Source organism: Antechinus flavipes, chromosome 4, assembly GCF_016432865.1.
Source record: "Antechinus flavipes isolate AdamAnt ecotype Samford, QLD, Australia chromosome 4, AdamAnt_v2, whole genome shotgun sequence".
NCBI classification, from domain to species: Eukaryota; Metazoa; Chordata; class Mammalia; order Dasyuromorphia; family Dasyuridae; genus Antechinus; species Antechinus flavipes.
Genome location: NC_067401.1, coordinates 105,728,365 through 105,752,050, shown reverse-complemented (window position 1 = coordinate 105,752,050; position 23,686 = coordinate 105,728,365). Strand labels below are relative to the sequence as shown.

The 23,686-nt window shown below is 33.8% G+C and overlaps 2 protein-coding genes and 1 long non-coding RNA gene across 4 annotated transcripts in view; 1 reads left to right on the top strand and 2 right to left on the bottom strand.

Annotated features, from left to right (window-relative positions):
- LOC127559726 (uncharacterized) overlaps window positions 1-1,762 on the bottom strand; it is a 41,501-nt gene extending 39,739 nt beyond the window's left edge. Inside the window, exons 1-2 of one of the 2 annotated variants that reach the window (XR_007953199.1) lie at window positions 894-1,723; window positions 28-192 (exon numbers count right to left, since the gene is read on the bottom strand). This is a non-coding gene — a long non-coding RNA (uncharacterized LOC127559726). Of the gene's footprint in view, window positions 1-27; window positions 193-893 lie in introns of those variants that run through there. The other variant, XR_007953198.1, reaches the window with a different exon arrangement.
- Window positions 1-23,686, top strand: part of LOC127561295 (putative olfactory receptor 10J6) — a 138,959-nt gene that overhangs the window by 48,134 nt on the left and 67,139 nt on the right. The window lies entirely within an intron of this gene.
- LOC127559725 (serum amyloid P-component-like) lies at window positions 11,815-13,054 on the bottom strand. The gene is made up of 2 exons (XM_051993699.1): window positions 12,937-13,054; window positions 11,815-12,541 (listed from the first exon to the last, which is right to left on the bottom strand). The coding sequence occupies exons 1-2, from the start codon at window positions 12,998-13,000 to the stop codon at window positions 11,934-11,936; spliced, it is 672 nt and encodes a 223-aa protein (XP_051849659.1). The 5' UTR covers window positions 13,001-13,054; the 3' UTR covers window positions 11,815-11,933.

The window sequence follows — 23,686 nt, the reverse complement described above, 5'->3', positions numbered from 1 at the left end:
TTGGTGCATATATATTTAGTATCTTACTACTTAATTGTTTATGGTATCTTGAACTGGAGAGTGGTTCCATTTTGTTAGATACAAAACAGATATTGTTCAGAGTCTTGATTTCCTGTGGTTTTTGAGGGAAACTGGGAGAGCTCGAACAACTTCATGGTTTCATTGGTTTCATTCCATCATATTGATTGCACCCTAAAAGAGATTTTAAAAGGAAGAAAAAAGATATATGTACAATAATATTTATAAGAGGTCTTTTCTCAAGGCAAAGAAGTGAAAAATGAAGGAATTTCCATCAATTGGAGAATGGCTGAATAAATAGTGGTATGAAAATGATGGAATAATATTGTGCTATAAGAAATGAGGATAAGATGCTCTCATAAAATCCTGGACAGACTTCGATAATTTCAAGCAAAGTAAAATGTACTGTTTAAAAAGTAATAGCAGTATTGTAAAATGATCAACTGTGAATAAATTTGCTATTCTCAACAATGCAATGATCCATATCCAGAGAAGGAACTGATTGTGTCTAAATATACATTGAAGCATACTTTTTTTAGTTTATTTTTCTTTTGGTATTTTTTGGGGAAGGGGCAACCTCTGTTTTCTTTCACAACATGACTTTAAGGGAAATGTTTTGCATAACTTTACATGTGTCTTCTCAATATAGGGAGGAAGAGAGAGAATCTGGAACTCAAAAGTTTGAAAACAAACAAAAAATTGTTTTACATGTGACTGAGGAAAAATAAAATAATGAAATTAAAGAAAAAATTATTTTAATTAAGAACTCTGATTATTGCAATAACCAGCCACAATTTAAGAGCAGTGATAATGAAATATGTTGCTTAACCTTTGGATACTGAAGCAATGAATTTAAGATGCAAAATAAGACATACCTTTTCAGACAGTCATTGTGGCAATTTGTTTGTGATGCACATTTGTTCCAAAGCTCTTTTTCTTTTCTTTTTTTTTTTTTTTTTTTTTTTTTTTTGCAATGAGGTGGAGGATTGGAGTCAAGGGAACAAAATATAGATAGTAGGGAAAAAAAAGAGAGAAGAGGGTTGATTGAGATATCTGTTTTTAAAAATGTAGCAAAGTTGAAGAAGTTATGGCATATGATTCTTTGGAATACTATTATATTATAAGAAAGGACAAGCAGAATGCTTTCAGAAAAATCCAGGAAGACTTACGTGAACTGAGGCAAAGTGAAGTGAGCAGAACTAAAAGAATATTATGTATAACAGCTATATCATACAATGATCAACTGTGAATGACTTAGCTTTTCTCAGCAATATAATGATAAAAGATAATTCCAAAGAACTTTTGATAAAGAATGCTATCTACCTTCAGAGAAAGAATTGCAGGAGTGCAAACACAGGGGTCAAAGCATGCACTTTTTTACTTTTTTTTCTCTGTCTTTTCTTTTGCACCATAGACAATATGAAAATGTGTTTTGTATGACCTTTACAAATATGATTTATACCAATGTGCTTGCCTTTTGGGGGAAAAGAGAATAAATGGAGAGGGGAGGGAATTTGGAACTCAAAAATTATAAAAAGTGAAATGTTAAAATTTTATTTTTATATGTAACTGACAAAAATAAAATAAAAATATTTTTAAATGTTTAAATTTGTTAACAATTCCAAGAAGAAAATAGAAAGAAAGCAGAGATAAGAAAGTCTTCTGTGAAGGCTACAAGTCAAATGTGTTATATAGTTATATGTGTTAGAAATCTATACTTTCTTGTATCAATCTCTTTTTTCTATTCTACAATATATATGTGGAAATATTAGTTTCATTTGATGTCTATTAACTTTAGAATAATTTTCAGTTCAGAAAAATCAATGAAAGGAGAAATAAAAATGTCATTGTAACAAGAATGTGTTACAGACCATCTGGACAGAAAGCAGATATAAATAAGGAGCTCAGTAGACAAATTTCAAGCTGGCACAGATGCAGAATATACAAATTAAGAAGCACTTGAGTTACTCAGACATCTGCTAGGATTCTCAGAAAAATGAAAAGTAGCTGAAAACTTCTTGACAAGCCTTACTGATAATATCATTCATCAAAACATAGAGGATTCTTTGGGGGAAATTCTATTCTATATTGGATTCATTAGCAGGGAGGAGCTATTTGCTAGAGTGTAGATAACCAGAATCATTGAAAGTAACCAGTCTTATTCATCTGGAAGAGCAAAAGGTCAAGAATTTCAAGGGAATTAATGAAACACAATGCAAATAAAGTTGGCCTAGCTGTGTCAGACCTAAAATTATATTACAAAGCAGAGATCATCAAAATTATTCAGTACTGGCTAAGAAATAGAGAAGTTAATCAGTGTAACAGGTAGGTTCACAGCACGAAATAGTAAATGACTATAGTAATCTAGTTTTGACAAACCAAAGGCACCAACTTTTGGAATAAGAACTCACTATTTGACAAAAACTTCTGGGAAAATTGAAAATTAGTGTGGCAGAAACTAGGCATTGACCCATACCTAAGACCATATACCAAGATAAGATTGAAATGGATTCAAGATTTAGACATAAAGATATTATATGCAAATTAGAAGAACAAAGGGTAGTTGACCTATCAGATATGTGGAGAAGGAAGAAATGTGTGGCCAAAGAAGAACTTGAGTGTATTACTGAATGCAAAATGGATAATTGTGATTATATTAAGTTAAAAGTTTTTGTACAAACAAAACCAATGCAGACAAAATTAGAAGGGAAGCAATAAACTGGGGGGAAAATTTTACATTCAGTGGTTCTGAAGAAGGCCTCATTTCTAGAATATATAGAGAATTGACTCAAATTTATAAGCATTCAAGCCATTCTCCAATTGATAAGTGGTCAAAGGATATGAGCTGGCAATTTTCAGATGAAGATATTGAAATGATTTCTAGTCATATGAAAAGATACTCTAAATCAGTACTGATTAGAGAAATGCAAATTAAGACAACTCTGAGGTACCATTATAGACCTCTCAGATTGGTTAAAATGACAGGAAAAAATAATGACAAATATTGGAAGGTATTTGGGAAAACTGGGATACTAATGCTTTTTTGGTGGAGTTGTGAAGTGATTCAACCATTCTGGAGAGCAATTTGGAACTATGATCAAAGGACTATCAAACTGTACATAACCTTTGATCTACTAGGCTTGTATTCTAAAGAGATCATAAAGGAGGGAAAGGGACCCACACGTGCAAAAGTGTTTGTGGCAGCCTTTTTGTAGTGACAAGAAACTGGAAATTGAGTGAATAGTCATTAGTTGGAGAATGTCTGAACAAGTTATGGTACATGAATGTTATAGAATATTATTGTTCTATAAGAAATGATCAGCAAGATGATTTCAGAGAGGCCTGGAAATACTTACATGAACTAATAGTAAGTGAAACAAGCAGAACCAGGAGATCATTATATACAGCAGTAACAAGATTATATGATGATTAATTCTAATGGACATAGCTCTTGTCAACAATGAGGTGATTCAGGCTAGTTCCGATGATCTTGTGATAAAGAATGCCATCTGCACTCAGAGAGAGAACAGTGGGAACAGAATATGGATCACAGCATAGTATTTTCACTTTTTGTTGTTTGCTTGCTTTTGTTTTTTCTTATTTTTTTTCCTTTTTGATCTGATTTTTCTTGTGCAACATGATATTTGTGGAAATATGTATAGAGGAATTGAACATGTTCAACATATATTGGGTCACTTGCCTACTAGGGAAGAGGGTGAGGGAGAAAGGAGGGAAAAATTAAAACACAGGATTTTATATGGATGAATGTTGAAAATTATTCATGTTTTTATTTTGAAAATAAAAGGTTTTAATTTTAAAAAAGAAGTAATCAATCTATAGTTGTTATAAAAGAAAAAAGTTAGCACTAACATATATCCCAGAATTCAGAAAAACAGAGTGTGAGATGTCTAAAGGAAGAAAAGAGAGAATTCTATGAACTAAATTCTCTAGAAGACATTCCAGAACAAAGAGCAATTTCTTTTTTAAAAGAAAAAGAAACCAGTTAGATAAGTAGAGGTATGTGGAACTGTTTTAAGAGACAAATGTGAATGTAAATAGAACTAACAAACTAAATTGAATGCTTAAAAGATTTAAAAAGAAGACAAAATCAGGAACACATATCAAAGGATGAATATAATGATGTGCCAAAGTTTTATAAGGATATGGCCAGAATCAAGATTTTATAATTGACACCTGACCAGATACTGAGGAGATTGAAGTTGGAAAATTTCTTAAGATCAAAAGTTCCAAGTGGCCTATGCAGATTGAGTGACTGCATTAAATTCAGAATATATATATGGTAAGTATCTGGGAGTAGAAGGAGGGGGCACCAGACTGCCAAAAGAGGACCTAACAATCTCAGATTGGAAAAGGAGCAGCTCAAAACTGTTGTAATGATCAGTAGTGAATCTGAGTCATCCTTGCACTTCCAGCGTAGGTGAGGTGAAGTGATTCAGTCTTTATTTTTATTTTTAAATTTTAATATTCTTTTGTTTTTAATTCTGAGTTCCAAATTTTCTCCCCTTTCCAATTCACTAAGAAGTCAAGCAACACAATATCAATTATATGTGTGGAATCATTTAAAATTTATTTCTATATTAGCCATATCACAAAAAGCCAAGAAAAATAAAGGAAGATAAATTTCCACTTCGTGTTCATCAGTTCTCTTTCTAGAAGTGGATTGCACTTTTCATCCTGAGTCCATTAGGACTGTTTTAGATTCAGCCTTTCCCACTTAAATCCAAGTCATAGTATCACCTCCCTGATATAATGGCCCTCTTCTAGAATGAAAGACAGATACCAACAAGATCGTTGTCCTGCAGTAAATACAGAAAGAAACCAAAAATAAGTGATCCAAACATCAGGGAGTCCCAATCAAGATCCACACAAGATTAAGCAGCTACCACAAGGAGTGGAAAGCTTTGAATATGATATTCAGGAAGGCAAAGGAGCAATTTCTAATAATTAACTACCCAGAAAAACTGATTAATCCTTCTAGGATTATAATTGGACATTTGATGAAATAGAGGATTTTTAAATGTTACTGATGAAAAGATCAGAGCTGAATGAAAAATTTGACATTCAACCACAAGACTCAAGAGAGCTATAAAAAGGTAAACATGAAAGAGAAATCATAAGAGATTTAATAAGGTTAAACTTCATATATCTTTATGGGAAAATAATATATGCAACTACTAAAAACTTCATCATTGTTGCTGTACTTGGAATCTACATTGACAAAGAGTGTGGATGTGAATCAATTATGTTAGGATTATCTATTTTTTTTTTAATGAAAGGATGAGAAAGAGGGATGGAAGAAGAGAGGAAAGGAAGAATAGCAAAAATTATATCACAGAAGAATATTTGTGAGCATTTGTATATATTACAAAAGTATAGAGGTGGAAAATGGGAAGTAATGAACAATACTGAAATCTCATTCTTAACTAAACTAGTTGTAAGAGAGAAGAACACACACACACACACACACACACACACAGAGTTGGGTATAGAAATCTATCTTACTGAACAGAAAAGTTTAAGGGGAAAGGGGTAAGAGAAGAGGGCAGTAATAAATAGCATACATCATTTTATGTTATGGGCCAGAATTCTGAACTTGAAACAAAGGATTCTTACAAGGTGCTAAGTCAGTGGAATTTATAGAGACAATAGTTATCTAATTTAGCCTGGCTCAGTATGATTGATTTAATCCTACAAGGAGATGTTATGGGCCAGAACTTAAAACAAGGAACTAAATGGAATTGAGGAGACAATGGTTAAATCTAGTTTAGCATTGATTTAATCCTACAACAAATAATGGTTTCCTAGTGATATAATGATTGGTTTGTACTCAGTGTGGAGCATATAAGCTAGAAGCCTCAGCCAGGGAGATTCAGAGACATTAGGAGAGAAGGCAAAGGACTGGCAAGCAGGAGCTGAAGGTCTCAATCAAGGGGAGAAATTCAATTCAATCTTCGAATCTCTTTGAATCTCTTGTACATTGGTGGAGTTGTGAATTGATCCAACCATTCTGGAGAGCAGTTAGGAACTATGCCCAAAGCACTATCAAAGTGTGCATGCCCTTTGATCCAGCATGTCTCTACCAGGTCTATATCCAAAAGAGATCATAAAAAAGGTAAAAGGATCCACATGTACAAAAATGTTTGCAGCAGACCCTTTTTAGTGGCAAAGAATTGAAAACTGCATGGATTCTCATTAGTTGGGGATTGGCTGAATAAGTTATGATATATTCAAGTCATGGAATATTATTGTTCTATAAGAAATGATCAGCAGAATTATTTCAGAAAAATCTGAAGAGACTTACATGAACTGATGCCAAGTCAAGTGAGTAAGAACCAAGAAAACATTGTACACAGCAACAAGATTATGTGATGATCAGCTCATATATATAAAAATATAAATTCATCCAATTAACAAAAGAGGAAATACTAACCTTATCTTACAAAAAGATATTGAACAAGCTATATAAATGAGCTGTCCAAGAAAAATTTCCAAAGAACAGATGCATTTACAAGTGAATTCTACCAAACATTTAGAGAATTATTTATTTCAATACTCTATTATGATTTTTTAAAAGTAGATTACTAAATTCCTTCTCTAACATAATAGTGCTGATACCTAAGCCAGGAAGAACAAAAACAGAGAAAGAAAACTATAAAACAATTTCCCTAATGAATATTGTTGCACAAATTTTAAATAAAATTCTAGCATGAAAGCTACAGGAATATATCACAAAGAGTATATATACTATTACCAGATGGGATTGATATTAGGAATGGAGAGCTGGTTCAATATTAGGAAAACTTTCAATATAATTGGCCAAATCAATAATAAAATCGCCAAAAATCATATGATTGTATTACTAGTAGCAGAAAAGATTTTTGACAAATATAGTACCCATTCCTACTTAAAAAAACAAAAAACAAAACCAGAAAGTATAGAGTTTTGTTTTGTTTTGTTTTTTAATGATAAATATTGCTATCTAAAACCATCAGCAAACAGTTCTAGAATGGGAAAAAGGTAAAAGCCTTCTCCATTATGACCACTATTATTCATTACTGTACTATAAATGCTAACTACAGACAAGAAAATCAGACAAGAAAAAGACATTGAAGGAATAAGAATAGATAAGAAACAAAACTATCAATTTGCAAATGATATGAAAATACACTTAGAGAACCCTAGAGAATCAACTATTAAACTAGGTGAAACAATAAACACCTTTAACAAAGTTAAATATAAAATAAAAGCACCAAAAAAAATTAGTATTGAAGTTCAGCTTCAGTAGTGAAATAAGGATGTGTTTATGCAGGAGTCGTGCTAAGAGAATTCAATATGAATTCTTCAAATTGCATTGATCAGATATATATATATATATATAATATATATATATATATATATATATATATAATATATATATATATATCCACCTAATATATTATATACATATACATGTAAATATATATATATATGTATATATATATATATGCCCACCTAATATATTATATACATATACATGTAAATATATATATTAAGCCCAGATCTTGGCTACTTCCACAAAGATGTAAATAGTTGAGATTAACATCAGAGTAAAATTATTATACCAATGTCCTCAAATACCATTCTCTCAAATGCCTTTAGCTTGCATTGTGAGATGCTTTTCCTGTCCTGAGTCCTGGGTTTGATCCATTACATAGTTCAATTTGCATTTTGCTACAGTTGCCAGGCTTCTTATCAATATATTAATAAGTATGTTTCTGCTATTGTATATATTGTAAATATCAAAACCTAAAATTAATTCTTACCCCCTAGCCCTCTACACAGTAATATTTCTACATATTACCAACAGCAGAAAGAAATAGAGAAATTCCATATTGCAGACAATGTAAATTATTTGGAAGTGTAGCTGCCAAGACAAACTATTGAGCTATTAGAAATAATGAAGGGCATGATTTCAAAAAACCTGAGATTTATATGAACTGCTGCAAAGTGAAATGAGCAGAACCAGAATGTTATATACAGTAATAACACTCTAATGATGATCAACTGTGATAGACTTACCTACTCTTATCAACACAATGATGAAAGTCAATTCCAAAGGAGTTATAAATAAAAATGCCATCTTCCTCCAGAAAGAGAACTCATGGGCTCTGAGTACAGATTGAAGCATACTTTTTCATTTTTTTTTTTTGGTAACAAGACTAATGTGAAAATATGTTTTACATGACTTTACATGTGTAATGGGCATAATATTGCTTTACCAATGAAGAGTGAGAGCAGAGAGAAAAAAGAATTTGGAACTCAAAAAAAATTTTAAATGAATGTTAGAAAGAAAGATTCTAAGTGTTGGGGGGAAGAGATGAGTAACAAAACTAGAACTGTAACACAGAAAAAATCTTGAAGATTTCTGAAAGAACATAGACCATAGTAACATAAGATGAAGACACAAGCACCTGTGAATAGCTTATCCTCGTTGATAGATCTCATGTCCACCATAACATTTAAATCACTGAATTGTAGATAGGGTTTGGGGTTGAGGTAGAGAGTTAAAGAAGGAAGGATACATGCTCTTGATGATAATTCAGTGTATTAGGGTACACAAGTGGGAATCTAAGAAAATGAAATACAATGAGTACAAAATAGAGGTACAAATAAGGAACCAGGAGTATCTGCAAGATAAAAAGACTACTCTGACTGTTAGTTTCAAAGACAAGACATCAAAAATTTCCTAAGCAATAACTGTGAGAAAATTAAATTCATAACCATTAGGTAGATATAAATTTGGATAGGGGAAGATCTCATTATTCAAAAAACTTACAATCTAGAATAGATAAAATACCAACATAGCTTTTAATATACAATAATGCAAATAAACATTTATTAAACACTCACTAGGTTAAGCATTGGTGATACAAAGATAAAAACTCAACAGTCCCCTTTACCCCCATCCTGGTTGTCAAGTTGTTTCTGGGCTACTGGATTAGAGATTTTTTTTAATGTCATCTGAGATCTTAAAGGGAAATTTTTTATCAAGAAGTGGGATCAGGGACATTTTTCAGAGGAAATAGTATCTGATAGGGGCATGAAAGCAAAGGTTCTTCACCACTTTTTGTTTGTTTTGTTTGTTTTTTTTTTTATGATGAGTCTCTCTGACAACCTAATGAAGCCTACAGACCTGTTCTTGGAATAATATTTTCAATGCAAAAATAAATACATACCTAGTATTACAAATGAAAACAATTGATATACTTTTAAAAGTTTAAAAAAGGTATTATCATGGACTTTAGTTTGAGAACCCTTATTTTAAAAGTCTGATTCAGAATCAACAAATGAAAACAGAGAGAGAAAATGTCACATGCCCAAGAAACAAACTGAATGTGGGTATAGAAATGTGAGAGCACAGAGAATGTTCATGGATAAAACATTTGTCTACTTACCTGTAATATGGAGTATATGGAAGAGTCCAGAGACATCCTATAGAGATGAAAATGTAGGATGCCAACCACATCATAGAAGTCCTTCATTAATAAGCTTCCATGTTTGAGCATTTTAGGAGAGGTAATAGCGAGTCACCTGAGATTTTTAAATAGAGAAGAAATATGACCAAATTAATATCTGAGAAATATAACTTTAACAATGTCATTAAAGATGAATTAAAGCAATGAAGGAATGGAGACCAGAAATACCAAAAAAAGAAGCAATTGAAATAATCCAAAAGAATGGTAAAGAGGAATTATAGTAAGGTAATGGTAGTAGGAATAGACAGAAACTTAGTTTGTGTGATGTTGTAATAAATGATTAGATATGGAGTTGAAGAAAAGAAAAGAATTTGGAACATCAAGGTTATAAATGTGGGAGAGAGTTTTTTCAAACTACCACAAATTTATTAGTGTTATGAATAAAGTCAAAATGAAGAAAAGGCTTAGGTAGAAGGATAACATTCTATGTTTTAGTGAATTTGAGCTACTGGTGCAATACACAGGTGAAGAGGTCCCGAAATCAGCTAGAGATACAGGTCAGGACCTCAGGAGAGATGTAAAAAGTAGAAATATTGACTTGGAAATCATTGGCATGATTAGGGATACAGTGTAAGTAAAATTGTCAAGGGATAAGAGTATGAGAGAAGATAAGTTATTCAAAGACAGACCATGAGGAAACATTTACATTAAGATGTTGAGAAGAGAAACAAAAGAGAGAGAAAGTAAAATATTTGGGAAATACAGTGAGATCCAGAATAATGTGGCGTCCCTGACACTGAAGAATAAAAATAATACTTAGGTGTATATAAATTTTTAAGATTTGCAAAGCTCTTCTCATGAGTTTTCAATAGATTTTAGTAACAAAAACCACAGAGATCTAGAAAGACTGAAAGACCATTAGGTTTGACATCTAAGAGAACATTAGCCACCTTGGAGAGAGCAGGTTCATTGATGTACTTGCAGGAGAAGCTTCTCTGCCATGGATAGAGAGACAGTAGGGACATCACTCTTTACAAATAAGAAATGATTCTAGCTCACCTGGAAAGAGAGCATTGTGCAACAGAAAATACAGTAAGTTTAGGATGTAAGGGTAGAGTGTGAAAAATACTGGTTTTGGATTCATAGAGTGGATTCTGCCCCTTAATTCTGTTTTCTAAATACTCCTTGATACTTCTATAATGATGAGTATGTTATTTAAACTTTTCTAAATCTCAATTTCCTCACAAGTAAAATAAGATTTGGAATGACTAATGCTTCAATTCCCTTTTATCTCTAGCTCAAATATTCCCATAAATCCCCAAATCTACCATTTAACAGCTTTGTGATTTGAGCCATGCCACTTAACTTCTCTATGCCTCAGCTTCATCTGTAGGATTATGTTTGTACTAGTTCCCTCACAGGGCAGGGGGGGGGTGTTAAGTGAGGATCAAATGAAAACACAGAAAGCATTTTGTAAAACTTGAAGCTCTATATGATTGGAACTTCTCCCAAGTTTGTTTCAATAATAAAATGAAATAGGACATAACAATACCTGATTAATCTGACTTGTGCAAATTTTGACTACTGATATTATATAACACCATGGCACCCTGTCTGTCCACTGAAGTCTTACCATGATTTTTCATCTCGACAAAGAGATAACTCTGGTTCTCAAAAGCCAACAGAAAACAAGGAGAAGGAAAGGTTTCCATAATTCATTTGGTGATGGATTTTAGATCTATTCCTCTTTAGGCATTATATTTATCTAGGGCTCCCTGGTTTACCGTGTTTCCCATAGAGGCTTTGCTAAATTCAGAATGGCAGCACCTCATTGTTGGAAGAGGCATTAGCAGCTAATTCAATCCACCCATATCTGAAAATGGAACTCTTCCCCAACATACAGGGACAGAGGTTAATCAGCATGCATTTTGTGAGAGAAAATCCACTACCTCTCTCATAGTGCATTGTACTTTGGGATGGTGCACAACTTTCCCCCTCACATCAAATTTCTTCAAAGAGACATAATCTGCTTAATTCAAATAATAATTTGGGATGGCAAGAAGGATATAAAAGCTCTTAAAGATCATTTATTAAGTTAGAGACAAATTCTGATCAATATCAGTGAAGTGAACGTCCACATTTAAAAAAAAACTTATCTAGATTCTTATAAGTAATGTACATCAATGCATTATGAATCCACGTTAATTTTAGGCATTTATGGATACCTGGTTTCTGGATAGACTCCAGGTGATTGAGGTTTCACATAAATGACTTATGAATACCTGGATTGCTACTATCATACCATAGCATACAAATGAAGGGTATTTTAATTCTTTATTATTTAACAGGGTAGCACAAAGACTCTCAGATCAAGGCACATAAAATCTAATCTCCTAGGGAAGAAATCATCTACTTGGTAGTCATTTATGGCTCAGAGACTCAGGACCACAATGGGGATTTGACGACCACATAACCCTTTATCTCATAATTCAATGCTCCCCAATCTAAAATATTAGCACTGTGGGTCTCACCATTGTACAAAGAATGAATCTCTGATGGAGAAAGTACATGATCCCACATGTTCACATCTCCAATTTCTCCAACAAAAGACTGTTTTTCACTAAAATTTCCCCCAAAGGAATCTTGCTCTTGTCCCAGGATAATCTTTGCCTCTGCTCTCACCAAATAACCCTTCTTCAGGCCCTTTCTCACTAAGGGTTTATTATTTATCCACAGTTCAACTATGCCAGAAACTGATTCCCAGCTTGCACAAATATGGACTGGGGAAGAAAGGTCATCATTGACTTTGAAAGAAATCTTTTCATTCCCAATGAACAAATTATATTCCCCAGTTTGAGGCTTATATAGGAGTAATTCATTGTCTTTGCTTCTGGTGGCATAGGAGAAAAGGCTGTAGGAACGTGTGAGGTCAGTATAGGCACGCAGGCAAATAGTGAAATTTTCCAGTGACTTCTCAATCTGAGGGATTAGGAGGACATGGGCATCAGATGTTTCTTTAGGGAACACAAACACTTTAGATCTCATGTCTGTAAGAGAGAAAGAGGATTAGAAATAGGACTTTCTTTAAACTTTTCAGAATACAGAGTTCACTTACTCTATGACTCTAAATATTGGGATTGAAAACATTCCTTCTGGTGTATATTTCCTCCCATTCTTTCACCAATTCAATCCACCCCCAGTTCCATATTCTAGACTACAGGCATCAAACACATGGTCACTCTTGCACACCTGAACCAAAATAAAATGTCATTGGGAAATATTTAACAAAATAAAAATACAATAAATCATAGATAATACATTTTAAAACTGTCAATATGCAGCCCACAAGGTTCCATATACATGAATTTGTGACTCCTATTTCTATTTAAGTTCAATGCCATTGTTCTAGATCCAGTCCCCGCGCAATTCAAAGACATCATACCTATAGAAGCAATAGCCCCCAAAAGACTGTAAAACAGCAATGTCCCAATCAAGATCCTCTCCATCTTCTCAGTCTAGAAGTTCCTGTGGCAGTAGCAATCGTTTTAGGAACAATGTTTATAGAATTATCAGAAATTGAGGCTCACTATTCCTCACTTCACAGTGATGATTTTCTCATCTCTGGTCTCAGGACCTTCAGGGATTTTATGCACATGATGGGGGAGGGGAAGAAATATTGTGTAAGATTTTTCCCAGCTCTCCCACAGGCAGAGGTGATGATCTGATAAATTCTGATGGAATTGTGGTAGGAAATCGATGGAAGTTATTTATTAGAAATTCCACTGGCTGCCTGAGCTCCTATTTTGTGTGACACAGATAGAGGATCTAGAAAGACACTAGTTCAAAGAATCTAGGAGTTATCAGCAGTGGATGACAGTTAGAGATAAGACATGAGATAAGACATAACTAACAGGTTCTGATCCAATACTCTTTCCTGTTGAATTAGGGACCTTGTTCTCTTTCAAAGTTTCCATTTGATCAACACTTTAATGACTACTTCAAAGTTCTCTTGATCCACACTGTATCTTCTAACCGAACTCCAATAGTTCTTTCTGGAATTCATACCAAACAAAGGATTTTATTTGTATGACTGGATCCTCATTTCATGAATGTATAATGTTAGGTTTTATTTAGTCCAAATCACATATTCTATCTATAACATCCTGAAAAAGTGGTCATTCTATTTTTGCTTAAACTTCTCCAATGATGGAGACTCCCCAAAAAGACCAACTCATTTTTGAATACTAACATTTTTAAGAAAGAAAGACAGACCACTACCCTTATGTGAGGTAAAATCATTCTTTTGTATTCCACTCATTGTTCCAAACTTTACTCTCTAGACTTTTCCATCATCCAAAATTATTCTGCCAAGTTTTGAACTTTGAGATTCCTCCTCTCAAATCCATGATTTTATATTCTTTTCTCTTCCACCAACTCCCACCTCCAAAACTTGCAAATTGTCATCAGTGTAAACCTCTTTGACTCAATCCTTCCCTATTCTTCTACTCCATCTACCAACTACTCTGGCTTTATTTTCATGCCTTCAAAATCGCAACCTGGTCCCCAAAAAATCTCATTATCTTTTCTCCAAAACTGACATTTCTTCCAAACTTTTACTGTTGTCACTTTAAGGCTCTCAGTGACCCAGATTTATCAATGTTCCACTCTCCCCAAAAATCTAATTCAATGCCAAATTGTGTCCTTTCTATCTCCATGATATGTCTCATATTTCTCTCTTTTTTTCCATTCACATAGCTACCCTCATCCCCTCTCACCCAGACTATTTCAATAGCTTTCTAAGTGGTTTTCCTATTCTAAGTCTCAGCTTCCTCCAATCCATCCTCTACTCAACTATTGTGGTAATCTTCTAAAACAAAGATCTAAAGATCTGACCTACTTTACTCCCCCGCCACACACACACACCCCCTGTAAACTCTACTGGTTCTTATTACTTCCAGGATCAGATAGAAAGCTTTCTGTCTTTCACTTACAGTTCTTCACAGAGAGGTCATTTCCTACCTCTCTGGTATACTGAACTATTTTATCACTTCTCATGTCTGCAGTAAAGAAAGAGGATTAGATGTGGGATCTTTCTTTAACTTTACAGAATACAAAATTTCACTTGCTCTCTGACTCTATTCTGGTATACCCTTATGGTATGCCCTCCTGGTATATTGGACTATTTGTTCTTCCTTATACAAGACATCAATCTCCCAAATCTACTACTAGAATGTTCTCCTCACCTCAGCCTCATAAATTCCCTCTCTTCCTCAAGTATCATATTCTATAGGAGTTTTTCCTTGTCTTCCTGCTCTCCCATAAAGTTTTCCTTTTGAGATTATTTCATGTATACACATACATACACACACTTACATATGTATACATACATGTACATAATCCAAGGATAAGCATACATACACCCATGTGAGCATATGTTTGTATGTATTTTACATGCATAGTTATTTGCATGTTGTCATCCCCTTTAGAATTTAGACACTTGAGGGAAGAAGATGTGTTTTTTTTCTCTTTATTTGTATTTATCATTTATCAGACTTATGGTAAATGATTAATAAATGCTTGTTGACTGACTGTCCCTAAAACAAAACTAGTTCTACAAGGCTTTATCCTCTGCCTTGCATTTTTTGCCCTCTTGACTTTGAACCATTTATACTCTATTAATCCTCAATCCTTGGTCACAACTAACTGTTGTTTCCCATGCTGTTTCCCATGCTCCAATTTATTCTTGTCACTGAAAGTTGCAGAAAAAAGTCATGAAAATAAGTAGACTTTGTCCAGTCCAAATTTATGTTATTTAATCTCACCTAGGACCTTATTGCTGCAAGGTCTATTTTTCAATTCTGATGGACTCTCTCATGCTTCAAATAATGACTACCATAAATCTTTTTCTCTTTCTTTAATTCCCATACCAATGCCCCATACCCTCTCTGAGAGTAAAGGAGAACCACTTTGCTGATACAACCAAAGGCATCCATTGTGATCTCCTCATATCCACTACTTAATGCCCCAAAACTTCTCTAAATCTCCACCTTTCTCTTCTGCCTAGTTCTAGTTTCAGATAAGATGATCCTTAATTTGACAATGCTAATCCTCCCACTTGTGGTTTTTCCCTCTTATCTCCTCTAGGACTTTCTTGAATTAACATAAACTTCCTTTCTCAAGGGTTTCTCCTATTAACCAACTAATTATAAACTTATTTTTTTCCTATCCCTAAAACCTCTTCTTTGATTCTGTAATCCTATATTATTTATCTTTTTTTCTATTTCACTGATAGAAAATTAGAAATAATAGTCTATATGCATTGTTCATTAGTACAGTACTCATTTGTTCCTCCATCTATCAGAATTCAACTTCTAATTATCCTCATTCAATGAAACTGATTTCTCAAAGGTCAGCAATGCTTTTTTAATAACTCCAATAGCTTTTTCTCAGTCAATGTTTTCTTTAACCTTTCTGTAGCATTCAACATTATTGACTATTCCCTTCTCCAAGATATTCTCTCCTTCCTGGCTTTCTATGATACTGCTCTCTTCTGTGTCTCTTTCCATCTGTCTAAGTACTCACCCACCCTGTATGGCTGTCCATCATGACTCTAACCTAGAACCTCTTTTTTCCTTTTTCCCTCTGATTATCTTCTTCAAGGAGTTAAGTGATTATCTCACAATCTATATATCCATCCCTAATCTCTTCCCAGAGTTCTACCTCTTCATTAACCTATAGGACATCTCCACTTAGCTGTTTCACTGACATCTCAAACTCCACATGTCCAAAACAGAATTCATCCCCTAACCTAACTAACTCCCTATTTCTTCTGGTAGTACTACTATATTCCCAGTCACTTAGGTTGAAAACTCTTTTTATCATCTTTTATTCTTACATCTCTCTTTTAAATCTTCAGTCCATGACCATATGACTTAGGACAGCTAGGCAGTACAGGGAATAGAGTCTTGAACTAAGGAATAGCAGAGATCAAATCCTACCTCAAATACTTGCTAGCCCATGCCTCTAGGCAAGTTAAAAATTTCTCTTAACTTCAATTTCTTCATATGTAAAATGGGTACAATAGTACTTGCTTGTCATGGTTTTGTAAGAATTGATGATTTAACACATATGTAAAGTACTTTGTACATATCAGTACAAAAATACAATTAGCCAATATAACACAAAGTTTGCTCTATTCTACTTACACAAAATATTTTATGTTTATCTTTATCTTCTAACACAAACTGCCATCACCCTATCTCAGACTTCATCATCTCTTGCCTGGATTATTCAAATAACCTTTTGACTGAATTTCCTGCCTTCATTCTCTCTCATTTCCAAACAACCCTTTATATAGCTACCAAAATAATCTTCCTAAGGCACAAATCTAATAATGTCATGTCATTGCTCAAAAATTATCAGTGACTTCCTATAGTTTTCAGGATAAGTAAAATGTCTGCAGTCTAAGATTTAATGCCTCATCCTCAGTATCTTTCTACTTTGTATTGGACTTGCGATTTTATTAATTTAAAAAAAAAAAATTCCAGTCAGGAAACTCTTTAGCAACACAGATTCCTATCACCTCTGAAACTTTCATTTACATAAATACATATATATACACATATATTTAATTTCTCCTATTGGATTATAAATTCCTGGAGAGTAAATATTATTTTATCTTTTGTACTTGTATCCCCAAAACCTACTTTGAATAGTAGGTGCTTAATAAAAAACTTATTGATTAGAAAATTAATATATGATGAACACTTTCTTTGAAAAGAGATCTGAGAGGTACTAGACATGAAAAATATCACATTTTAAAATTTTTAAATTTATTATATTTTACCAAATAGGTATAACACCCATATTGTATGCCTTCCCCACTCTATCTATGGGCTGACTCTTTAATTCTAATCTGTTACATAAAGAATGACTGCCAACACACAGCTATGACTCAAACTATTTCAGGATGCTAGAGTAAACTTCTTGGGAACAAAAGGATAAACTAAAAGTTCCCACTGAAACTCCTCAACCCCAACAATTTTGCTTTCCATTTATACAAAATTATTCAGTCATGTTGATAACAGAGAGACAGACAGACAAAGAGACAATGACAAAGAAAGAGAAAATGAAAAAGAAGAAAGAGAGACAGGAGGAAGGGAAGAAGAGAAGGAGGAAATAAGGGAGGGGGTAGAAATAGGGACACATATGAGGTGCTGGCCTCTTTCCAATCTTTCTTCCTTTCTAGAAACATATCCCTGAAGAGAGCCTAGAAATAAATGTATCCTCTTTTAAAGTCAGAAGTCACAAAACAAAACAATTCTTCTTTCCCAAGCACTTCACCAATTTTGTCTTCATTGGCACAGAGCACTGAGTAATCATTTTTGTTCATTAATAAGGAAAATTTAATAATACTAGCTATCATTTTATTGCACTTCAAGGTCTGCAAAATGTTTTATAAATGTGTCTTTTTATTATCATAACAACCGTGGGAGATAAGTGTTATTGTTATCATTTCATCAGTAAGGAAACTGAAGCAGAGGTTAAATGACTTGTTTGAGCAAGAATTAATTCAGGTCTCCCTGACTTCAGTCCAGTACTCTATGAATTTTATCACCTAGATGACATTTGTGCAAATACTTAGATTCCAAGGAGAAGAATCCTAGACAAATACCTGGTTACATATTTCTATTCTTTTTCTACAAATTGTAAAACTCCTACTGAGAATGGGCTATTTCATATATATTTATGTATTTTCAGTATCTAGCATGTAACTGGCATATAAAGGAACTTTAAAATGCTCATCAATTAAATATTTATCCTCATCATATCATCAGTTTCAGAGGTCTGAATTCTCTCCTGTTGCTGCTTTCCTAGGAAACTCAGTCCTTGTGCTAGATATAGAAACCATAGGCATCCCAACCTCACTATCTCTAAGTCTTAAAAGTTAATTGCCCATAAGATTTTCCCCTTTCACCTCCCACCATTATAACTCTAACCACTCATTGTTGTGATTGGCACCCTTCTTGCTATCTTCTTTATTAAGAGCCTTCCTCTGAGTGGATGCCCATCATTCAGGGAATGTTTGAATAAGTTATGGTATGTGAATAATGGAATATTATTGTTCTATAAGAAATGATCAGCAGGCTGATTTCAGAGAGGTCTAGAGAGACTCACATGAACTGATACTGAGTAAATGAGAAGAACCAAGAGAACATTGTACACAGAAACAAGATTATATGATGATCAATTATGATGGACTTAGATCTTTTCAACAATGAGATGATTCAAGGCAATTCCAATAGATGTGATGGAGAGAGCCGTCTGGATCCAGTGAGAACTATGGAGAGTGAATATGGATCACAATATAGTATTTTCACCTCTTTTTGTTGTTGGTTGTTTGCTTGTGTTTTTCTTTCTCATTTTTTCCTTTTGATCTGATTTTTATTTTACAGCATAATAAATGTGGAAATATGTTTAGAAGAATTGCACATGTTTAACCTATATTGGGTTACTTGCTATTGGGAGTGGGGAGTGGGAAATGGGGAGGTACGGAGAAAATATTGGAACACAAGGTTTTACAAAGGTAAATGTTGGAAACTATCTTTGCATATATTTGGAAAAATAAAAAAGCTGTTATTATTTTTTAAAAAAGATCCTTCTTTTCCTCCTTTTTTCTTCCACATTCAGCAGAAGCAGTTTACAACCTCATTTTTGATTTAGGACTGAAAAGGGACTTTAGCTGACCTAGTCTAACTACATTCATTTTCTAGATAAGGAAATCAAGACCCAGAGAGGCTCACTGATTTCCTCAAAGCCACAAGGGTAGCAAAGCCAGACTCAAAGCCAGATTCACTAACTCCAAATCAAATGCTCTTTCTACACCACAGCATTCCCTAGGTCACTTAATATTGCTTTTATAATCTTTCTCTCTGCTAGAAAAGGCTTATTATATTTAACCTAAATCTATTTATGAAACTTATTTCCTTCCTGTTCTAACCTTAGTGGAAAAAGAGAATTTCTGGTCACCATGCTCTATGGGATATCCTTTATTATCACATTTTCACTTCCCTTCATTTGTTTCTACATATGTTTAGGGCAGCAAACATAAGGGAAAGAGATTATTCATTAATCTGAAAACCTACAGTTGTGGAAGTATAATTTATTTTTGTGGTGGGCAGTATGATTATAAAAACCAGCAGAACAAAGCAGAATTTCAAAGAAAATTAATAACTATAGTCAGGAGAATTATGCATGAAATTTTGGGTAAGTTTTGGGACTATTTAACCTATTCATAACTAGCTCACACTTGTATCTAAGAGAATTTTTACAAGTTAGTTTTATTTCTACAGGAAAGAGAAAATACAAATTCTTTCTGGGTAGCAAAAAAAAAAAAAAAAAACCAAAAAAAAAAAAAAGTAGTCTAGCAAATCTGTAACCTTTCCTCAATTTATTTTGTGAGAATACAAGCATGAGGAAAACCACTTCATACTAATAATGGCATTGCATGTTTTCTGTTGTGAAAATATCTGTCATCAGTTTCAAAGGACTCATGTTGAAAAATGCTGTTCACCTCCAGAGACAGAATTGGTAAATTCTGAATGAAGATTGAAGCATGCTTTTTTCACTTTCTTTGTTTTCTTATGTTTGTATATTTTCATGACTAATATAGAAATATGTTTTGCAAACTTTGGCATGTACAATTTCTATTGAAATACCTTAGTTTCCCTGCATTAGGTTTCCTGAATTATAATATCTCAATTTCCCTGAGTTAGTATCCTATCCCTCCTTCCCCCTGTACATTATGACTGAGTAATTAGGGCTGTGGAGCTCTGGCCACTCTGACATTTCAAAGAGTCAAAAAACTTCAGATGGCTTATCTCAAATACCTAGATGGCACCCTCCATCTTTCCTGGCCCAGATTTCCTATCTCCTGATTGACCACCTTCTTCACTCCCAACTTATTAGAATTTATGGTCCTTTCTGAAATTATGATTTACTAGATGTTTCTCCCCCTTGCCTTTGTTTTCCTGATAGTTGGAGCTCTATAAAACTCTCTAGAATTAATTGCTAGATGCTGGGTGCTTTGAGACAAGAATCTCATGCAGCCAATTAGTCAAAGTACTACATTAATAAAATATTAAAAACCTTGATCTCTGTCTTGCCTCAGTTTCTCTGGCATTACACTATCATATCTCTTGCTTTCTCACGTTGTAAGGAAGGGATAAGAAGGGAAAGACTCTGAAACTAAAAAAAAAAATTAAATTAATATAAAAAATGTAAAATGTAATTGGAAAACATTTGATTAAATAAAATGAATTAAAAATAAAAGAAAGTGTATGTCATAGTCAGTGAAAGCCCTATTAAGTAGAGGTGAGCAGAGAAGGGGAGTTCTTTTCTCTATCACTTTTCCTGATCAGATATGAATGTTAACTCTGTTTTAGAATTTGGCCTTATGTTAAGATAATCATATAGATTCAATTGATCACTGAAGGTATGAACTGTGTAAAGTCTTCTGGGTTTGTTGACAAAGAGGTCATGGAAAAAAGTTACAACTTAGAGAAAGAAGACAGTGTTGGTGCCATTTTGAAGCCATGCAGAATTTTTGCAGAGTCAAGCATTTAGTGCGGTTTTTTTGTTGTTTTGTTTTGGAGGTTTTTTGCTTTTGCTTTTGTTTTTGTTTTTTACTGTTGTTGTTCAAAGATTCTGAAAAAGCAGCTGTTGCTAACACAGCAACTGTTCCAGTTAACAGTCAGCTAAAGCAGGGGAAAGAATTATTGCTATGAATGAACACTGGGCCTAGGATGCCAGGTTGAATGAGATGACCCCTATTGCCCCTACAGATGATTACCTTCTCTCCTGGTTCTGAACTAGAGAGAAATGGCAGCTGCCATTAATTGCAACATTCCTCTGGAGTTTGTACCTTGCTTCTTTTCTGGTTAATTTCCCTACCTTATATCTCTCCCCACTCAGATCCAACACCCATTCAACTGTCAAATTATTTTCCTAAAGCACGTCTGACCATCACTCCACCACCATATACACATGTCATATTCAAGCAATTCCCTATCCTCTCCAGGAACACATAGAAAATCCTTCATTTGGCATTTAAAACTCTTTATAGGGACAATTAGATTGAGCAATGGATAGAGCACCAGTCCTGGAGTCAGGAGGAACTGAATTCACATGTGATCTCAGACACTGAACACTTATTACTAGAAATGTGATTCTAGGTAAATCATTTAATACCAATTGCCCCTCAAATAGAAAGAAGAGGAAAAAAACCTCTTTATAATCTGATTTCTTCCTACTTTTCCAGTCTTCTCACATATCACACCCTTCTACTTTGTAACAGAGAAATATTAGTTTTCTTGATGTTCCTTGCACACAATACCTTATCTATAAATTCTGTGCATTTCCATTAGTCAGTTCTTCATCCTTGGAATATTCTCCCTCTTAACTTTATCCTCCTGATTCTCTTAGCTTCCCTCAAGACTCAAATAAAATCCCAGTTTTTTCAAGAGATTTCTCCCCATCCTATTCCTTTATTATATTTTCCCTTACAGAATACTTTCCATTTGTTCTGTATATATCTTGCATATGCATGGTTGTTTACATGTTGTCTTCTGCATGGGAATGTGAACCTCTGTTTCTTCCTCTGAAATATAAGGGTAATAATACTATTTACCATAAAAGTCCTAAATGAGAGAATATACTTCTCCCTGCACTAAAGTCATGAGAGGAAGAAACTGTCTTTAAAGAAATCAGAGATTATCTCAGCTAACCTAGTACACTAGGCTCAGCCCTCACCAGTCACAGACATTCTTCCTCCATTTCAACTGCAAAACTGACCCAGTAACTGCTTCAGTGCTAAAAGCCATTTCTTGCAATATTTTTGATGGAGAAATTAGGCAATCATAAATTTAATGCTTAGTTCTTCTCCTCTTCCTCTTCTTCCTCCTCCTTCTCCTTCTCCTTATTCTCCTTCTCCTCTAAATAATCTCAATATCCAATGGCATCCCAGAAAAGAATTTGAATTTCTATCTTTACTTTAATAGAGGGCTAGATTTCAGTGCAGGATTATGTGAGAAATCAAAAATAATGAGATGTAAATGTGTAAAATTTCCAGGAATTTTACATAAAGTATTTAATATACTGCCTAAATATTGTACCCTAATTACTTTGAAACACTTGTTGTAGATGATGGTTTACTGTTATTTGAATTGTGTAAAAAAAAGAAAAAAAGAAAAGAAAAGAAAAGAAAAAACTTTTATTTCATACCCAGCATTGATGAGAGTTCACAAGAAAATATGATTCAATAGGATAACTCAAAAGCCGTTCAATCTTTTCTCCATCTTTTCTTATTCTGTACCATCACATAAGGCATTGGTGTTTGAGTGTTGGTTCATTGATACTGCCACAAATGCTAAAATCCAGTCAAGGGTCTAAATTTACTCACAATGTTATATCTGAGTTAGCCACCAAGTAGAATTCTCTGTGAGTTGTTTTATTCTCAAGGAACGCTTAAGCTCTTAAGTTACATTTATAAGGTGCTACCAAACATTTAGTAAGTTGCAATACCCCTTCTGGCCACACCACAGAGTTCCCCCATACTCAAAAAGCCAAGGTATTCCTAAAATTGAAGCAGGTTGGTTTTATTTTTGCTTAATCTTAGAGGGAGCCTCACACCTTTACAACAATACTAGTTTCCCCAAATCCTAGTGCAGGAGATTAAACATTAACTTTTAAAAATAAAAATTGCTGCAATCTTCTATCTCTGGTCCTCAACAAAAGGGAGAACTTACTCTCAGTTCTCTTCCCTCTCTACACATCAATTTGGACACACAATATATAAATCACTACAAATGTTATATACATAAGATTAAACTAATTAGTAAAAGAAATAATAGCTAGTATTTATATGGAGCTTTAAGATTTGCAAAAAAAATTGCGAACATTTTCTTTTTACAATGATACTAAAAAGTAGGTACTATTATTATGCCCATTTTTCCTTTTCCCTGAATGATATTTTGAGCATGTTGTTTAGAACTATCTAACACTCCATAAGAGAAGATAGCAGACAGATAGACTCCATACCTTTTAGAAGGTCCCAAGTGACCCCTCTCAGCCCCTTTGTAGATTGGGGCCTTGGAATATGAATAGCCTTTGAGGTCAACCTTGGAACAAAAGAG